Genomic DNA, 19,182 nt, shown 5'->3' on the forward strand with positions numbered 1-19,182 from the left:
TTCATTACGGCAGATTCTATAAATTGGCATTACGGCAGATTCTATAAATTGGCATTACGTATAGCGTATAGCGTATAGCGTAGGAATTTTTGGAATTTTCGGTAATTCGGATTTTTTCGGAATTTTTGGAATTTTGGAATTTTTGGAATTTTGGAATTTTTGGAATGTCGGAACTTTGGAATTTCGGAATTTTGGAATTTTTGGAATTTTGGAATTTTTGGAATGTCGGAATTTTAGAATTTCGGAATTTTGGAGTTTTTGGAATTTTGCATTTTTATCTTTTTTATTTTTGAAGTTTTGAAATTTTCGGAATTTTCAGAAATAAAAATCGAGCAAGCGCAAAAAACTGAACCGGCGAAAAGGCGCAAACAAACCGGCTAATTCGGCAAACGGCAAATTCGTTAAATTCATTAACTTTTATTAAATCGAAAATAAATGATTAAAATAGAAAAAAATTAAAAAGTCGTCGTCGTCCATCGTCCCGATCCATCCCGAAGCCATCCCGAAGCCATCCATCCCGATCGTCCCGATCCTCCATATTCACCATATTCACCGATTCACCATATTGTTGCACCAGTTTTCAGCATCTATAAAAAACTTGTGGTTAAAGCTAAGTTAGTTAAAACATCAAACAAATTCCTTACAAGGATTATATCCTTTCTTTTTTCCATCCATCCTTCCTTCCTGCCATCCATCCTTTATTGTTTGCTTGAGATCTATAAAAAGTTGCATTCTAGTTGAAGCTAAATGAAGAAAAGATCACTTACCAGTCCATCCCGATCGTCGTCGATCCATCCACCCATCCGACCCATCGTCGTCGTCGTACATCGTCCCGATCCATCTCGAAGCCATCATCTCGATCGATCCTTCCATCCATCCATCCTAATCGTTCGTGGTCGTTGTTGCCTCGTCCATCCATCCATCGATCGAATCCATTCATGCAACTTTAAGTGATGTTCTGTACCGTTAGAACTGTGCAGCATCATCCATTACAATTTACCAATGTGGCAAGAACCGTCCGATAAGCCCTCGTCTGTTTGACGCTATTTCCAGTCTCCTTGTTCTTTTTTCGCAGGAGTTCGCATTTCCCATTAAGAGATCAATCAGTTTCACTGCCTCTGAGTACGGTACAAGATTTGTTTGTTTCCAAACAAATCAACTCAGGGGGGTAGCAGTGAATCCGAAAATGCAGCCCTTGCCTGCTACTTTGAACCCGGTTCAGAAATTGGACAGTGACAGATTTAAGCAAACCAGTTCAGTTCAAGCCAGGTAAACGAAATGGGGACGCTACATTCACAAGAATGAGCAAGATGGATTCACGTACCGTCCATCCCGATCCGTCCCGAATTCATCCATCCTTTGTCGTCGTCATTTTGTCCCAAATCCCTTTCGATCGTCCCAATCCATCCGTCCATCCTTATTGTTTGTCGTCGTCGTCGTCTCGTCCCGATCCATCCATCCTGATTGGTCGGCCCATTCAACCGATTGTCCAGAATTTCTTCAATCAGCTTTCAACATCTGTATAAGTTCTTAGTTTAGATGACGCATCAAACAAATTCCTAACCCCTTTGGATTTTCTATTTCCATTGTTCCAACCATCCATCCTTTCCTACCATCCATCCTTCGTCGTTTGCTAGAGATCTGTAAAAAAATACATGTTAGTTGAAGCTGAAAGGAGAAAAGATCTCTTACCAGTCCATCTCGATCTGTCCCGGATCTATCCATCCCGATCGTCGTTGATCCATCCATCCATCCGATCCTTTGTAAAAAAAAAGGGATAGGGAATACTTTCAGAATGAAAAATAAAATAAATTGTAGTACGTATTTCAGATATTTCAGTAAGTTTGTTTTGATAAAGAAGTGTCAAGAAACTAAAAAATTGAAGAATCAAGAAGCGTCCCGGTGAGGACGTCACTCTCACAAGAAGGGGAAAAATGAATGAATAACAATGTTTAAGTGTCCGGGTGGATTTATGGGGACTGGAGATGTGCACAGAGAGCGTAGAGAGAAAGAGAGAGAAAGACACAGTCACAACAATTACAGTCGGCACAGACGTACCGCGATATACAACTGCATAGAGCAACGTCACACTCCAACGAAGGAGACGCGGTGTGTCCTCAATGCGCACTGAGCATATAGAGAGTGATATAGAGAGAGGCAGTACTAGAGACACAGACAGCAGAGAAAACATGGTGAGGTGAGATAGACTAGAATGCTTGATTTCGTCTTTAGCCGTTGTGGACACTTGGGAAGGTGCGCAGAAATACAGAGATTACCGACTAAGATAGAGCAAGGGAAAACTATCGCACACTTAGGGAAAATCTAGTTTCGAAAATTAACAATTTTTCGATAAGACTAGAAACTTTGAAATATTTTGATAAAACTTGAGCATTCAAAATTTTCTGAATTATCTAAACAGGTTTTACCAGTTTTCATAATGTTTCCAAAGCTATCGGAAACCTCCTTAAAACGTATGTAGTTTTAAAACGAGCATACGTCTAGTTTTTCAGAGATTTCTGGGAGACTTCGGCGGCTCACCGCACCCACTGCTGCAAATCAGAAAAAATGTGGAGCAAAATGGCTTTTGTTTAAATTCATGAAATTGAAAAATGCCTTCCGGTTATTTACTCGAATTAGAGAAACACGTTTTTCCGAACTAGAAATTTTTTTATAAGGTTTGATAAGTTTTGAGACCAAAATTCTGTCTTTTGTATGTATCCCCTTAAAGTCAAAAATATTGGAAGCCACATATTTATGTCTTCAAACTTTTTTTTTCAAACTAAACACTTTTTAGTTCTACAAACTAAAAAAATAGGAGTAGTGAATACTTCAGATTGTAAAATAAAATAAATTGTAGTATGAATTTCAGATATTTCAGTAAGTTTGTTTTGATAAAGAAGTGTCAAGAAACTAAAAAATTGAAGAATCAAGAAGCGTCCCGGTGAGGACGTCACTCTCACAAGAAGGGGAAAAATGAATGAATAACAATGTTTAAGTGTCCGGGTGGACGAAGGAGACGCGGTGTGTCCTCAATGCGCCCTGAGCATATAGAGAGAGATATAGAGAGAGAGAGACAGTGCTAGAGACACAGACAACTCGATAGAAAAAAGTGGTACATAACAAAAAAGGGCAGTAAGTAACAAACATCTGTCTCGATGATTGTTTCCCAGCACAAAATTGGACGTACCAAGTTTACACGAAGAGGATTCAAACCATTGTCCTCTGCATTTGTCCAACAACTGGTTGTTAAATTCCCACCTGCCGCCAATGAGAGGAGCTTACTGTTTATTTTGATAATTTAAACAATTCACATCACTTACAAAATTGTTTTATTTTTACTAGGAATTAGAATTGACTGAGTACATAGTAGATGCAAATGATTAAAAGTGTTCAAAATGAAATTTGAAAGTAAATGAGCCATTCATTTGTAAACGAGCAAAAGTGAAAACATTCGTAAATGAGCGTCAAAGGGATTGAGCCATCGTAAGGGATTGAGCGTTCAAGTAAATCAGCACGCTAGTAAATGAGTGTTTGCCCAGAAGGCATATGTAGATGTAGGCTGGTAACAAGTAGGCAGGTAGGCCGGCAGTAGGTATGAATAGAAATAATTTCAGATATTCTGGAAGTTAGCATAAAAAGGCACAGTGTGGGTGTTTTAGGCAGACAGGCGTGAGGGATGCCAACGGAATACATAGGTAGGCGAGTAGGCCGATACAAAAACATGGAGGTGGGCAACTAGCACGCAGTAGGCAGGAATAGCCATGATGTAGGCATGTAGGCAGCCAGTTGACGTATTAAGGCGTGAGTTAGGCTGGTATGGTGACAATAGTCATAGTAGCCAGAAAGTAGGCAGGGATACGCACACCCACCTCGTGCCTACATCTGTCTACTTCATACCTCGTACACGTAAAAAATTTATCTAATATTTTTCCAAGTTTTTCAATTTAAAAGATGCTGCGGTGAAATCAATTTGAAAATTCAAAACGTGACCTTTTGCAGTTCAAAAAGATAAGATCTTTGAATATTTGATATATAAACAGGGGGAAAGAGTAATTAAAATATTATTCAATCGAACAATGTTCACCAACATCTCTCTGATGTCTCCCATCGCCAAGATTGCCATCGGACTTCTTGTCATCCTCTGTGGTATTTGTATTCAATCTCCGCTTGTGTTCATCATCAAGTTTCAGCCCATTGCATTTCTACTGTTCCCATTGTGGAAAGTCGTTTCTCACTGATGATTCTGTGTTGTGAGGGCACAGAAAGAAATTATCCAGTTTTTCAACCTGTGGCGTGGATGAATAGCTCATGACCGAAGCATTGCCAATATGCATTGGATGATGAGTTAGTTCGAAAAAAGCATTTATAAATATATATATAGTTATTGTTCGAGCAGGTTTTCGATAAAGACCTCGAAACAAAGGCATTGCATATGACATGTCAGGATTGGAAGAATTTATGGAACTCTATGTCTGATGGGGCAGGTCTAAAGGCTGATCAATTGTTGAAAAAGTTCCATAGCAAAGGACAACCATTTGCTACTATGAGTGAGGCGACTAAATTAAAATTGGTAAACTTCAGCTACAGTTTCCAATATTATAACTCCATTTTTAGGTAGCAGAATGGTATTATTTCAATCCGGCTCAAACGAAAATTGCGTTTATTAAGAATCACTGTGGTGGTGAAAGAAAAGATATAGTTCTCCTCGGTCCTTGGTGAGTGACTCCAGATACCAGAATCATCTTTTTTTATTATTTCAGGGAAACATTCAAAGACAATCATTTTGTGTACGGAGAACCAGGAACCAAATGCCCAAGTGAATATCCAATTGACGACATGTGCGTTCCCAAAAGAACCAATGGAACTCTTTAAATGACTGAAATTGTATTTGAATGAAAGTTTTGAAGAAAGCGTTTTTGTTTTTGATTCTGGCAGATTCGAAATTGCATGTTACTTCATACTACACTGGGCCTCCATCATATTTAATCAGAGTTTGTCCAGTATGTGGAGCGTTTATATATTTTTCTACTTATAAGTTACACAAGTATACTGTATGAGATTTATTGTTTCAATTCTTTTTTCAGTAAGTTGAGTTATCATTTTGGAATGAACAGCTTTATAGATTCGCTGCTTTCAATTTTTAAGAAAAATTTGAATATTTTTTCGAAAATTGGTGGTTTGGGTTTATTGTAAGTTTTTTTTGAGCAAAATAACCCCCACGAACTTCTTTCTTTTTCCTCTTCTTCTTTTTCTTTCTTATTCTTTAATTGATAAATTAAAAATAAATTTATTTAAGATCAAAACAAGTTTTTTTTTAACATGAAAAAAAACGTTCATTTTCTGAAATTGACTCCCATATTGGGCGCATTGTATATCTCACGGTTTTCCAACCGTGAACCCCCACTCTTTATAAAGGCGCACATATTTTCGCATGTAACAAAAAATTGCCGTGGTAAGATCAAGTATCGTATTTTAGGCTTAAAATCGCTGGATTATTTTACTAAAATTCATAATACAGTTTGACAAAAAAAACTTCAAAGAAAAGGGAATAAATTAACTTCGGGATTTTTAATTAAAAATTATGGTGTGGGTGAATATATTCAGGAAGCATATATGAGGGGGTTAAAGAAAGGAAGAGATCTTCAATTGATAAATATCCGGGGAAAGAATACATTATTTTGGAACATTTAAAGAGGAGATAAATAATTTAGGCAAAAAGATACGGATAATCACGAGTCATTCGAGCCAATGGTTCACGGCATGTTGGAATCATTTTGACCATTTTGATGACTGTTTTGAAGGATTCCAGCGATTTACGCAGCAAATCAGCAGGCGTCTCCATTTTTCGATCAGTTTCCTGAAAAATGTTATATTGGCTATAGGAAAGGCTATAGGAAAAATTATTCTTTTTTAGATTCTAGTGAAAAGCGACACCCTGGATGAGAATAAAGTAATAACTTACATGAACAAGACGAATAAAATGAGTGTTAAACTCGCTCATTCCACCACGCATCTCATCCGGAATATACGGAAGAATCTGCTCGAGCAAGTTTCTCAGGAGCACAATTTTGACTGCAGTTCCTGCATCCTTGATTCGCATTTTCTGAAGCTCTTTGAACAGTATGTCATGTTGCATTTGATCAACACGGATTCCTTGATTCATTCGGTTCTGAAGTAATGCTTGAACATTCTGTCCAACGATCATTCCATTCGGGAATCCTGGCATTGGTGGCGCCGCATATTGAGCACGAACAGGCATTCCAGATTTATCCTTCTCATAGTCTGTCCACGCATCCTTCATTTCTTGCTCAGTGAGCTTCTCGTCTTCGACATTAGCGAAAAGTGTGTCATGCTCAATATAATCCACAACTGCATGTTGATTCTTATGGATGACATCTGCGAGAAGCCGATCTTTGGGTGGAGCACATGAAATTTCAACGTCGGGATCAAATGTAGAAGGTGTGAATTGATAGAGTTCAGTTAAATCATTTCCCAAATAATGTCTCTGAATCTGTGCTTCATCTACAACTCTCATCGATGTCGATTCCTTCGTGACTTGTCTTTTATAGATACGTTCTTCCATTGTTCCCTGGGCAATAAATCTGTAGATGTACACAGGTTTCGTTTGTCCAAAACGATAGACACGGAACAGAGATTGAGTGTCGTGAGATGGATTCCAACAGGCGTCGAAGATGATGACACGGTTTGCGGCGACCATATTGGTTCCGAGCGATCCTGCACGAGTCGAGATGAGCATTAAACTGAAATTTTTAGGATGAGAAGCAGGAAGTTTTGAAAAAAAAAACTCAACAAGTAAGAAAAAAGCAATTTCAACTGCAGCAGTGATGCAAATGGAAAATTTCAAAAATTGCAAACACATAGTTTTTATTGAGTCAAGTTTTAGTTTTTTTTGTTAAGTTTTTGGCAAAAATGGATTTCATAACAAGTTTATTTGGTGTTTAGCTAAATTTGATTTTTTGGTTACACATTTTTAAAAATTGTATTTTTTGATTTTTCTTTGGTTAAAAAAAAATTTTGGCGTTTTATCGGTGAAAATTTTTTTTGATATTTTTAGCAAAAATGGATTGTTTAAATTAAAATTTTTTGGAAAAAATTGTTTTTTTTTAAAAATATTTTTTGGCAAAAATTGATTTTTTTGGTTTTTTCAGACCAAAAAAAATTGTGTTTAGTCGAAGAATTTTCGTATTCCGATTTTTAAAAACTCGAAAAATCAAAAATTTTTCGGTTTTCAATTTCCGATTTTTCCAAAATTCCTTACCGAGCTCTCAAGTTCAACGGATCATTGAATGACGTTTGCACGGCATCACGTTTCCCCGATTGAACAGATCCATCAATTGTCATATAATCTTCTCCTTCAAGCCATGACCATGTCTCTTCTCCTTCTGCATTCAATGCTTCATGACCATCAGCAAACCATTGACCAGTTCCAGCCATATACTCAAGCATTCGTTTGATTAAAGTGAGAGACTCCAGTGATTGAGAGAACACGAGTCTGAAATAAATTATTGATTTATTTTATTGATTAAAAGCAATTCTATCTTCAAAAACTCACAATTTATCTCCAATCTCCTCACATTTCTTGATAATCTCAACGAGAAGAATCAACTTATTACTTAATGCAAAATCATCTCTATCCTCTTCTTTAACCAATCCCAATCTGGCAAACCATCCAGTATACTCTGGTGGAGTATCAGTATCTCGTAAATCTGCTTCTTCTCCAGCTAATCTCTTCGATTGACGAATTCCATCTTGAAGAATAGCCATAGCTGTATCTTCACCATCTTCTTCATCTTCATCATCAGAATTTAAGAACTTTCTCTTCTTTTGTGGTGCGGTTTTCTTGATTTCTGGTTTATTTCCATTTTTCTTTTTCTTCGAAGATCCTTCATCATCTGACGATAAAACAACACTTTTCCCAGAATCTGATTCAGATCCTGACTTGAAACTTCCTTCAGATTCAGATTCACTACCATCTCCATCATCAATAAAATCAGCTTCTTCCTCTGCATCTTCTCTCATTACTCGTTCTCTTTCCATTCTTTGTTCATGAAGAACAAGCTGATAAGGATGAGTCCAAATACGTGAGAACATGTGATAATCCGGAAGAAGTCGTTTCGATAGACCAGAATCTCCAACAATATCGTTCAGGAATGCGTTATAAAGTGCACATTGTCGTTCAGTTTGTCGAACGTTTATGACATATTCCTGCTTTGGTGGAATCGCTTCGGTGAGCACACGATAATCTTTTCTCTGAAAAAAAAAAGTTATAAAAAAGAATAAGTATCGTTAAAATGAGATTTTTTAGTTTTTGAGGTGCTTAAAAGGACCAAAAATGATACCAAACGGCTAAATTTCATAGTGAGACGTCTCAAAAATTTTTCAAAGCTTTTAAAATTTTCAAAAAAAAAATTCGTAAAAAAATATCTGGATTGGGGACTAATGGATTTCTTTATGAAATTGAAAAAATATATAATTTTAGAGAAAAACGCATGTTGCTTCAAATTCCTTATATAATATGGAAATTGTTTGACGTACAAAGTACAAAAAAATCCGCTTGTTATAGTGATTTAGTTTCAAACAATTAATTTTTTTGTCAAAATAGCAAAAATGATCCCTGCCCGAGAATTATGAAATAAGAAGAGATATTTTAATAAAAATTGTATTCCATCTATTACGAAATGGAAAAGTTGGCGAAATTTCGAATTTTAGAAAATTTGGCTCATTTTTCATGATTTTAAAAGTTAAAAAAATGTTTTCCGCTACTCACATCCACACATTTCTTTAAATGATCATAAAGAACATGACAACGTCGTTTCATAAATGAAACTTCCAATGGAGACGCATCTTTTGTTCTTCCTCGATTAATAATATTCACGAAACGATTCGCAAATTCGGTTTTTGTTCCCAGTAATCCTGGTTTCACAAAGTTAACCATGCAGTGATCTGGAAAAATAAATTTAAATGTTTCGATTTTTTTAGACTGAAATTTCAGAAAACTCACATTCCATAAGATTATTCTGAAGTGGTGTACCCGTCAAACAGATTCTCCGCTTTGTTAGAATCTTCACCATACACTTTGATAGTGCTGAGTCATCATTTTTTAGCTTATGGGCCTCGTCACACACAACCATATCAGGTCCCGGATTTTGAAGATATTTTCTGAAATCTTCTTTGGCTTTTTCCAAACGACGATTTCGATTCTTTGGCTTCTTCTTTTTCGGATCATCTTCTACGGTGAGAATTCTGAACAAATCGTATCCAATAATCATCACACTGGGCGCTGAAAGTTATTTTTTAAAAGTTATAATCCTCCAGTTCTCAAAACTCCTCACTTTTCGAGCTATGCCACGCTTTGAGAGCTCTTCTCCGATCTTCGATCGTCTTGTATGAATCAAGTTCATTAACATCTATAGTATCAAGTTCCTCATCATTATCGACCAACCATTTTTGAAATTCTTTAAACCAATTGATAATCACATTCTTTGGCACAACAACGAGCACTCGTTTACACTTTTCACCAATCTTTTCGTGCATTAGTACAGTATGAAGGAATGTAATGACTTGAAGTGTCTTTCCGAGACCCATACAATGAGCAAGAATACCACCAGATCCTTCAGTATCAAGACGATCCAATGATTCAAAAGCACAATCATACATAAATTGAATTCCATGTGCTTGATGAGGTTTCAGGATTCGAACCAGCGAATTGTGAACCTCCACGGGCTTCTTTGATTCTTCATCTACAGTTGAAGAATCAGGATCAAGAACTACACTTTTCAGTTTTCTTTGAGATGATGTTCCTGTGAGCATTTCAGTTAGATCTTCTCCTTCTTCAAGTACAATTCCATTAAATTCTTTCTGCTTCTTCTCCAATCGTTTTCTTCTCTCTTTCTCTGCTCTCTCTGCATCTATGGTCTCTTTCTGAAGCTTGCTACTATCCATAATAATTCCCTTTTTCTTCTTTTCCGGCTTTTCTTTCTTCTTACTCTTACGATTCACTGTAATAGATCCTTCCGATGAATCGGATCCACTTTCCGAAGATTCTTGCTTCTTAGCCTTCTTCTTTGAAACTTTCTCTTCAACATCTGAAGCTTCAGATTCACTCTTCTGATCCTTCTCATCTTCAGAATCTGAGATCAGTGTCACTGCTCCTCTCTTCTTTTTCTGTGGAAGCACTTCAACATCAGATTCTTCCGATTCTTCATCTGATGACAATTTCTTCACAGCCAGAGGCTTCTTCTTTTTGGGTTTCGGTGAAGATTCCTTCTCTTCTTCCTCTTCGTCTGATTTTTCCGATTCTGATGATTCCTCCGACGAGGTTTTTGAGCGTTTCCTGGAAGAAAAAACAATTATTGTTCTGATTTTAGAGCTTATGCTAAAAAAAAGAGTTAAACCAACCGTTTCTCTGTCTTTTTCTTCTCTGGAGCTTCATCTTCTGATTCAGATTCTTTCTTAACAACCTTCTTGCTCTTTTTCTTAGACTTCTTCACTTCCTTCTCGTCTTCAGATTCGGATTCGGATTCCGACTTTGCTTTCTTCTTCAAACCCTTTTTGCTCTTTTTCGATGGTTTCTCATCTTCATCTGACTCTTCCGATGTTTCAGCTCTTTTTTTCACTGATTTCTCCTTATTTTTCTTCGATTTCTTCACTTTTCTTTCTTCCTCCGATTCTTCCGATGATTCTGAAGATGTCTGTTTCTTCGTCTTTTTCGACTTTTTCTTCGATTTTTGTTCCCGTTCTTCATCTGAATCTTCATCTTCTGATGATGATGTTGTTCGTTTTTTCTTCGATTTTTCCTTCTTTTTCTGATCTACTTTCTTTTTACTCTTCGACTTTTTTCGGTCTTCTTCCTCATCAGATTCATCAGATTCAGACTCGGATTTTGCACGTTTTCTGGATTTTTTCGAAGATTTTCTTGGAGATTCTTCCTCGTCGTCGTCGTCTTCCTCTGACGATGAAGCTTTTCTGAAAGTTTGGTGAATTAATTTTTAAGAAGTAAAAATAATGTTCTAGTCCTACCTCTTTTTAGCAGGTCTCTTTTTCGGTGGAGGCTTTCCTTCTCGTTCTCGTTTTTCCTTCAATTTTTGAGCTCTTTTCTCTTTTCGCTCGTTCTCGATTTGTCTAGCCATCTCAAGATCTTCATCTTCGATGACGTGACCGCTGGAAAATAAACGTTTTTTTTATCGAAAAACCATGTATCTTCTGTTGAAGAATACTTACTCGGAATCCTCCGACTCGCTGACACCAACTCTCATTAGTTGACAGATTTGATTGAAATTCTGTAAGATTTGTAAATATTATTCAGTGAAAATCGAAAAGTTCACTCAGAACGGTTCAACGGATTCAGAAAGAGGACGCGCAGGAATGGGGTCGATGTGACAAGACATAAACGGCTCAAAAGAGACGCTGAGAAGCAAAGGAACGGCGAGATAGTATACGGTACAGAGAGGGTCCAGAGAAACGAGAGACAAGAAGGTGCTGACGTGGCACATATTTTTTGAAAAATACTTTTTTTCGGAAAAGTTCAATGCTTGAGGTCTGAATAACTCCAATCAACGGTTTAAAATCTACAGAAAACCTGCAGGAATGAACAAAAAAGCACAGTAATCCTACCATACCCGCTAAATGGAAAATTTCAGAATTTTTACGACAAAAATGGTGCAAATTGTTCGCTTAAGCATTATACAGCAATGAATCTCAAAATCGCAATGAAATTTAAAGTGAAACACCCGAAAATCCAAGAGGAAAGTTGAAAATTAAAAATTTCAACTTCCCAATTTTTTTCAAAAATGTTTGCGCGGGGAATCGTGCGCGTTGTACGCAGACATCACGACGTCATATTGCGGACCCGTTTGCAATGAAGCACCAGCCAGCTGACATTGCGGTGAACGCCTTTTGTTCGATGATGTCACCGTTTTCTCTCGTTTTTTTTTGTTTATTTTGGTATCTTAAAAATTACATTAACAGCAACAGAAATAGCTATTTTAATGACGTATCTGTGTACCTTTCTGCTTTAATATTATGATTTTCGAGAAATATGAGCATTTTAAAGTTTAATTAGATTCTGAAGTCCTGATGTTTTGAAGTTCCTCATTCTAGAATGCATTCTGGTAGTTCTAAATTAACGGAAAGCATGAGTTTTAGATTTTGAGCGGTTTTTTTCTTTTAATTCCCTGCTTTCCCAATTTTTTTCAAATATCCGCAAAAATATTCCACATTTCTATTTACTATCACATGATCCTACTACTAATTACTTTTAAATCGAATCATCTAGACTTCCTCAACTTCATCTGACTCATCTTCAAATGTAAAGTTCCTCGGCGTCTTTCGCAATGTTCTGAATGTTGTCGATTTCCTCGCGTAACCTCTGCTATCTGTTAACGGGTGTCTTCTTATCAGTTTCACTTTTTCTTATTTTTTTAGTTGTCAATCTCTTGCTAGTAGTTCCCTGATTTTTGAAGAAAAAAGCTCGTCCCAGAAATCTTGCAGAGCTGGAAAATCATTAAAATCCATATTCCTTCTTTGGAAGCGGTCATTTTCAAAACTTGTATATCGATTATATCTTCAAATTTTAATTTTTTAAAATCATTTTACCCAGTTGTAAACAAGTTTTTCATGAACAAATAAAAAACAGCATGAAAAGCATAATCTTGGTAGACATAAGGGTTAGAATTTTGCCTAAAATTATAAAAATGGACCGAATAAATTCAATAATGTAAAAAAAATGAACAAACATTTCTCAAGTTTTCAGTTTTCCATAAAAAATTATAAATTTATGTAAAATTATCGATTTTTAGACCAATTTTGAAGATTTTCTTTCGGGTTATCAAGTTTTCTTTACGAGAAAATGTCATAAATTTTTTTGCAAAATTGAAAAATCATTGGTTTTTTTTCTTGAAATTTAGAATAATTTTATAAATTTTTAAACACTTTTTTAAAATTCGACCATTATGCTCCATTTTCTAGCATTTTAAGCAACCCCGTCTTTAAAAAGCTGCATTTAAATTATATTTAGCTTTAAAACTCTTTTTATGCTAGGAAAGTGAAATTTCGTTAATCATTATCCAACAAATGCTCTCTGTCGGGATAAAATTTAACTTTTCCAATTGTTTTCCAGATTTTTCCAAGTAGCAACCCTTGAGTGTGCCCAATCATTATGCCTATCCACACACACAAACATTAAGTAGTGGGTAGGCTAGAGTCTTTCATGCACAAGCAAATATACACCGATTCGTCTTTTTTCCCTCTATCTGCCACATAGATAAAAGAAAGAATAACCTTCTCCTCCCCCACAACACCACCACCACTAACGGCGTCTTCTTCGTCTCAGTTTTCTTTGCTTTACGTAATCTACGTCTTCTATTTTTTCGGGGTGCTCTCTTCGGTTGGAACTATGTGTGAGAGTAGTGTGTTTCGTGTGTCTGTGTGAGTTTTTCCTCATCTTTCTCTCTCTTTTCGCGCGGAAAGAGGGCGCCCGAGGTCGGAGAAAAAAAATGAAAGGCAGAGAGGATGGAGGACACAGAGGAACGAAACGAAAATAACTGAATCGATACATCTGTGGGGTTGGCGGTGTTGAAGAGAAGAAGACGAAGAAGAAGATGAGGGGGTGGAGCTCTCCGTGCACAACGGCTTCTCCTCCCCCATCTTTCTCTCCCGTGCTTCTCCTTTTACTAGAGTCCGGCGTTGTGTTGTGTGTGTGTGTCCCCGCCTTTTTCCGGAATACGAAAGTAGGTCTAGTTAATGGTTAACTACCTCTCTTGCTCCGAAGCAGGCTTTTTCTTTAATTGCTTCTTGCAACTTTTCTGAAGCTCTACCTTTCTACTGGGAACTTGTTTTCTTTGAAATTTAGAGTTTTTAAAACTTCCTTCAGTTCTCATTCTCATGCTTTATAACCATAAAAGTGTACATCAGAATAAATCCTAGATCATAAGATCATTCACATTAGCATTTCTTTTTGGAATGCTTTTTCCGAGAAAACTGCACTTTTGAGGATTTTATCTTCGAACTGAAAATTCGAGTTGTACTTTTGAAAAAGTTTGTAGCGATCTACCTGATGTCAGTTTTATTTTAGATTTCCTGCACAGTTTCTTTCATGAATTTATAATGTTCAACCTTTAGTTCTCTCAGTTTTAAGGTTTAATGCAAAGTTTTACATACAGCCTGAGGGTCTGTGGATTTTTTTGTTTTAATTGATAGAAAATACCAGATTATACCTATGAAAAATAGTTTTTAAATTTCAAAATTTGATGAAAAATCCGAAAAAAGTGCCAAATTTTGCTTATAATCGAAATTTTTCTAGAAAACCGACCAAAATATACAATAAAGATAAATATTTTGATTAAAAAAAACTGTATTCCAACTGCTGAAACAAGGGTGGAAATTATTTTTACACTTTTTAATTTATTATTACAAAATCATTAGAATTTATAATTTTTCAACAGTTTTATCTGATCTTTAAGTGGTATTTTCTTTCATTTAAAATAAAAAATCCACAGGCGAAACTCCAAGAATTCAAGAAGCTCATTTTATCGAAACTTTCAAATCTTGCTCACCGTGATTCCCAAGTGTTTTAAATCTAAAGGAAAATAAGTCTGGTTTTTGAATATTTATTTTCAGTTGTTTTAATTATCAATTAATTAACATGTTATTCCGAATCTAAAACTCAAAATTTTCAGAAAAATGTCGTTGTCGGGGTTACGTAAGCAATTCAACAAGGCGAATCAATACCTTTCGGAGACGATGGGCGCCGCAGAGCCAACAAAACTTGACGATGTGTTCAATGAAATGGAGAAAAATGTGGATACAACGTATAATTTAATTACGGATCTCGTCGCCGGAACAAATGAATATCTTCAACCAAATCCAGCTACTCGAGCAAAAATGGCCACACAAGTTGCCCTGTCAAAAGTTCGTGGAACTACAAAAACGTCACCGTATCCACAAACAGAAGGAATGTTGGCTGACGTCATGCAGAAATATGGACAACAATTGGGTGATAACAGCGATTTGGGAAAGGTTTGCCATCCCTTTTGGAATTTTAATTTCTGAAAAAAAACCCATTTTTTAGCAACATTTGTCAATATTTGTTCTGTGAGCAATTTCTGAAAATGTGACCAAAATACAGCAAAAATAAAATTACTATTTATTTTGTTTATATTAATAATTTAATTGAAACATTAGGTTGATATTAGAAAACCACTACTTCGGTATTTTTTAGATTAAAATTTTTTGCACGGCTTCAAAATCTTCTTAATCATAATTTTAAATTACAATTTTTTTCAATTCCAGAGCCTAAACGATGCTGCAGAAACGTATCGACAAATGGCTGATATCAAGTATCAAATGGAGGATAATGTTAAACAAAACTTTCTCGATCCATTAACACATTTGCAGAATAATGAGCTGAAAGATGTGAATGTAAGCTTTTTTGCGTAAAAAAGGGTTTATTATTAATTCATTATTCAGCACCACCGCACAAAACTGAAAGGACGTCGACTTGACTACGACTGCAAAAAGCGTCAGCAACGACGTGATGATGAGATGATTCAGGCGGAGGAGAAGCTGGAAGAATCAAAGCGACTCGCTGAAATGTCAATGTTCAATGTGCTTAGTAATGATGTGAGTTTTACGATTTTTTTTTGGAAGTTTTTACTATTTTCCCCTATTAGACTTGCTATTTGACATCGGTTACCCTTAGTTTTATTTTTAAGAAGGATTATTCTCAAACTTACGAATATAACAAAAGAAAAACGGGAAAAATCCGTTAAGATTTCGAATTTTTATGTCAGAAAAATCAACGAAAAACCTTCAAAATTTAACTAGCGAAATCATAGGCCACGAGGATTGTTCGAATTTTGATCCTGTTCTATACTATGTTTTTAATCAGTATTTTATACAATTCCTTTCAATATAAGCTGTCAAAGTTTAATTTTTTTTTAATCTGCTGAAATTTTTTTCCACTTCCCCTTTTAGATATAATCACAAAAAAATTCTTTTCAGGTCGAGCAAATATCTCAACTACGAGCCCTCATTGAAGCCCAACTCGATTTCCACCGACAAACAGCCCAATGTCTCGAAAATCTACAGCAACAACTTGGCCATCGAATCAAAGATGCAGCTGCCAGGCCTCGTGAAGAGCATGTTCCATTATCAGTTCTTGCAAATGAGAGCAGAACTCCAAGATCCAGGTTGGTATAAGCATGAAGAGTGAGAAAATGCATGTTTGTTGTGAGATTTTGAACGCTCAAAAAGACCTAGTTTTTAAAAAACAGCTAATTTCTTGAGATGCACTTTTGAGATTCAGCTGAAATCTCCAATTTCGCCAACATTTTATTGAAATGGAGCTGCCCCAAAAAGCTGAATAAACTACCAAAAAAAATGTTGAATATTGGAGGATTAATTGAAATTTCGGGCCGCTGTGGCACGGAAAAATTGGCAAAATTGAAGTTTTTTAAAGCTAAATTTAGATTTTTGTTTTCTTCTCAAAACTTTGAAACGCCATGAAAATTGTACGAGAAGTTAGAATAGAATTAGTTATTTTTAAGAAATTTTGAATTTTGAGTACAGAGATTATTTCATAAATCTACCTGAAAATTAGTTTTTTCAAAAGATACGAAAAAATATATAAAGCCGGAACTAGGCGTTTTCCATTTTTGTTTTCGATTTAAAAAGGTCCCACGCATCATAAAAAGAGAAAACCCCCTGTGCTCTTAAGAAACGGAAAAAGCACTGAAGCATCATTCACAAGTAATAAAAAGGAGGAAAACATATGAAGCACAGACATAGACATGCAGAGTCTATGATTGATTACATCGCATTATGTCTTTTTACGGCCGGAGGAATACTTTTTTGGAAGGAATATGAATGTAAAAAGATCGTTTAATGACTGATTGACACGAAAATATTGAAAAATTGAAATGTTTTCGGTGTTTTTTAAGCTAGACTAGTTTAAGTTTTTTTGAAAGTTGAGAAATTTCAAAAAAAATTATTAAAAGAAACAACGTAAATTTTGATTTTTGATTATCTTTGAAAAAACCGAAAAATTGAAAATTATTCTACGACACAACCAAAAAAACATTCTAAATTTAATTTTAAAAAAATAAGAATTAAATTTCGTTACAGTACCCCCCGCTACAGTACTCCCTGATTCATATTGTGATTGATTTTTTATTTTTTGCATGCTAAAAGCCTCTTCCAAAACATCTCTTCAGTTTCAGATCGCCTGCTCCATCGGATATGAGTCACAATTCTACGGCAGCCGCAGCCGTACGTTTTTTTGTTTCAGAAAAAATTGAAAAAAGTGCGACTTTTCAACAAAAAAAACACGAATTTTGGAGATTCAGTTTTTCGGATTTCAATTACTGAAATTTTTTGGAAAATGGTATAATTTTAAAAAAACACTTGTAAAAAGACCGGAAAATGTTTAAAAAATGTTTTTGAAACATTTATTGAAAAATCAAACTTTTCAGATATTTTTCGAGACGAGAAAACTGAAAATTCTTGATTTTTCAGAAAGCCGAAATATTGATCAATTTTCTGGATAAAATTAACCAAATATTTCAATTTTTTAGTTTTTTCTCATAAAAAACATATAATTTTTCTTTAAAAAAACAGAAGTGTCTAAACTTTTAAAGAAATTTTTCGCAAAATCAATTTCTATTCGAACCGACAAAACTAAAAATTTAAAAACGAAAATTCCAGATTTTTCGGTTTTCCGGAAATCCTAAAAATCGGAAAAATATTGGGAAAATTGACAAAAAATTTCAAACTTTTAAAAATTTGGTTGATGAAAAAAAAAAGTCAATTTTCTTCTTAAAACGGGTAAATTTTCTCGAAAAAAAACTACAAATTAAAAAAAACCAATTTTCTAAAGTCGAATTTTTTGTTTGTTGAAAATAAGTTACTTTTATAAGAGAATTGTGTATTTTCCCATCAGCATAAAAAATTTGAAGATTGAATTTTTTAAATCAATTTTCTAAATCGAAACTATTCGTTTTTCAATTTTTATTTTAAAAAATCGAAAAAGCGATACCCTTGATTAGAATATTTTGTTTTTGAATAAAAACCTAGTAATTCAATTTTCAATCCAATTTCTAATATTATGTCCAGTTTAAGATGCCACCACAAAATGGAGGAGGAATAACACAAGCACCACCATCATATCAAGGACCTCCACCAGGTGGACTTCCACCTCCACTCTCCCAGCAGCAGAAGCCACAATGCAGAGCTCTATTCGATTTTGATGCTCAAAGTGAAGGAGAACTGGATTTCAAAGAAGGAACACTGATTGAGTTGGTATCACAAATTGATGAGAATTGGTACGAAGGACGTGTGAATGGAAAAACTGGATTATTCCCTGTTACCTATGTACAGGTTCTAGTGCCTCTTAAATAAAAAAAAATGTATTTCTCCCTCCAAAACCCAGTCAATTCTTTCCATTTTTTGCTGTTTTATTGCCAATTTCTCGTTTTCTCCCCAACTCCAAAGCCATGCTCCTCATCTTTGTCTCTTGAATTTTATTTCACAAAAATATTTTATTTCCCTTTCCAAATCTCACTTTTTCTCTAGGAACCCCTGAAAAGTACTCATTTAGAAGAGAATGGGCTATGGTCTCTATGAGGCTAAAATAGTTAATTCTCCTGATCCATTGTGCCGAAATCTTTGTATTTATTAAAACACTACTTGCTTTATATACATCCACTACTTTCCCCCAGTCTGCCACACCCGATGCGTTTTCCAATAGCAATACCCTGACCCACATTACCATGTATTCTATGTACTCTCTACACTACCAAAAATGTGCATTTATCAAATCTCCCTTAAAATAGCAGCATGTTATTAGTTTTTTTAGCTTTATTTAGTAACTTATTTTCAACATCAAAAAATTCATTGCAAAATTACTTATTTTCGTAATTACTTATTTTCGAGTATATGAATTTGATTTTAAACTATTTTTTTTTTGAACTCGGAGATGGAAAAAAGTCAAATTTCTTGTCTTATCAATTTTAAAATTGTTTAAAAAAAGAAGTGGATGAACAAGAAAATCAATAAAAAACTGAAATGAAAACGAAATTTCGAAATATCCGGAATATTATATTGTCCACGAGGAGTACTGTAAACAGACACCCAGTTATGTTATTAGTGACGTCATATACTTGCACC

General features: G+C 35.2%; 4 protein-coding genes and 1 non-coding gene across 8 annotated transcripts; 3 read left to right on the plus strand and 2 right to left on the minus strand.

Moving 5' to 3' along the window:
• The first annotated feature begins 82 nt into the window (after window positions 1-82).
• Window positions 83-275, plus strand: B0041.10. The gene has a single exon (NR_050080.1). It is a non-coding gene; the product is annotated as an Unclassified non-coding RNA B0041.10 (non-coding RNA).
• Window positions 276-401: 126 nt separating this feature from the next.
• Window positions 402-2,007, minus strand: B0041.11 (uncharacterized protein). Its single transcript, NM_001392192.1, has 5 exons — window positions 1,693-2,007; window positions 1,565-1,641; window positions 768-1,518; window positions 645-716; window positions 402-587 (listed from the first exon to the last, which is right to left on the minus strand). The coding sequence occupies exons 1-3, from the start codon at window positions 1,747-1,749 to the stop codon at window positions 1,512-1,514; spliced, it is 141 nt and encodes a 46-aa protein (NP_001379544.1). The 5' UTR covers window positions 1,750-2,007; the 3' UTR covers window positions 402-587; window positions 645-716; window positions 768-1,511.
• Window positions 2,008-4,069: 2,062 nt separating this feature from the next.
• B0041.1 (SCP domain-containing protein) lies at window positions 4,070-4,910 on the plus strand. Its single transcript, NM_001382980.1, has 5 exons — window positions 4,070-4,146; window positions 4,191-4,344; window positions 4,397-4,570; window positions 4,615-4,715; window positions 4,761-4,910. The coding sequence occupies exons 3-5, from the start codon at window positions 4,433-4,435 to the stop codon at window positions 4,870-4,872; spliced, it is 351 nt and encodes a 116-aa protein (NP_001370299.1). The 5' UTR covers window positions 4,070-4,146; window positions 4,191-4,344; window positions 4,397-4,432; the 3' UTR covers window positions 4,873-4,910.
• Window positions 4,911-5,494: 584 nt separating this feature from the next.
• On the minus strand, window positions 5,495-11,300 carry xnp-1 (Transcriptional regulator ATRX homolog). Its single transcript, NM_001025787.5, has 10 exons — window positions 11,242-11,300; window positions 11,041-11,181; window positions 10,420-10,986; window positions 9,354-10,354; window positions 9,023-9,301; window positions 8,789-8,964; window positions 7,574-8,271; window positions 7,280-7,513; window positions 5,963-6,761; window positions 5,495-5,857 (listed from the first exon to the last, which is right to left on the minus strand). The coding sequence occupies exons 1-10, from the start codon at window positions 11,274-11,276 to the stop codon at window positions 5,708-5,710; spliced, it is 4,080 nt and encodes a 1,359-aa protein (NP_001020958.1). The 5' UTR covers window positions 11,277-11,300; the 3' UTR covers window positions 5,495-5,707.
• Window positions 11,301-14,694: 3,394 nt separating this feature from the next.
• Window positions 14,695-19,010, plus strand: unc-57 (Endophilin-A homolog; the record flags this gene model as incomplete). 4 transcript variants are annotated; one of them, NM_001129040.5, is made up of 6 exons in its annotated part: window positions 14,695-15,036; window positions 15,310-15,438; window positions 15,487-15,639; window positions 16,021-16,208; window positions 17,232-17,286; window positions 18,136-19,010. In NM_001129040.5, the coding sequence occupies 6 exons, from the start codon at window positions 14,701-14,703 to the stop codon at window positions 18,412-18,414; spliced, it is 1,140 nt and encodes a 379-aa protein (NP_001122512.1). The 4 variants fall into 4 exon arrangements, with proteins under 4 accessions (NP_001122512.1, NP_001122513.1, NP_001040680.1 ...); NM_001129041.4 differs by having other exon boundaries at window positions 14,697-15,036; window positions 18,130-18,969; NM_001047215.6 differs by having other exon boundaries at window positions 14,697-15,036; window positions 17,238-17,286; window positions 18,136-18,967.
• Window positions 19,011-19,182: the final 172 nt, after the last annotated feature.

The sequence above is a fragment of the Caenorhabditis elegans genome, chromosome I, assembly GCF_000002985.6.
Source record: "Caenorhabditis elegans chromosome I".
Classification (NCBI taxonomy): Eukaryota; Metazoa; Nematoda; class Chromadorea; order Rhabditida; family Rhabditidae; genus Caenorhabditis; species Caenorhabditis elegans.

Bases quoted from the DNA above. Each gene is read 5' to 3' on its own strand.
- B0041.11 (NM_001392192.1), bottom strand. From the start codon at position 1,749: ATGGATGGATCAACGACGATCGGGATGGATAGATCCGGGACAGATCGA. The intron at 1,642-1,692 runs GTAAGAGATCTT...ATTTTTTTACAG, and splicing joins GGACAGATCGAGATGGACTG to ATCTCTAGCAAACGACGAAG.
- xnp-1 (NM_001025787.5), bottom strand. From the start codon at position 11,276: ATGAGAGTTGGTGTCAGCGAGTCGGAGGATTCCGA. The intron at 10,987-11,040 runs GTAGGACTAGAA...CCAAACTTTCAG, and splicing joins AAGAGACCTGCTAAAAAGAG to AAAAGCTTCATCGTCAGAGG. The intron at 9,302-9,353 runs GTGAGGAGTTTT...AATAACTTTCAG, and splicing joins AGCGTGGCATAGCTCGAAAA to CGCCCAGTGTGATGATTATT.
- B0041.1 (NM_001382980.1), top strand. From the start codon at position 4,433: ATGACATGTCAGGATTGGAAGAATTTATGGAACTCTATGTCTGATGGG. The intron at 4,571-4,614 runs GTAAACTTCAGC...CTCCATTTTTAG, and splicing joins AGGCGACTAAATTAAAATTG to GTAGCAGAATGGTATTATTT. The intron at 4,716-4,760 runs GTGAGTGACTCC...TTATTATTTCAG, and splicing joins ATAGTTCTCCTCGGTCCTTG to GGAAACATTCAAAGACAATC.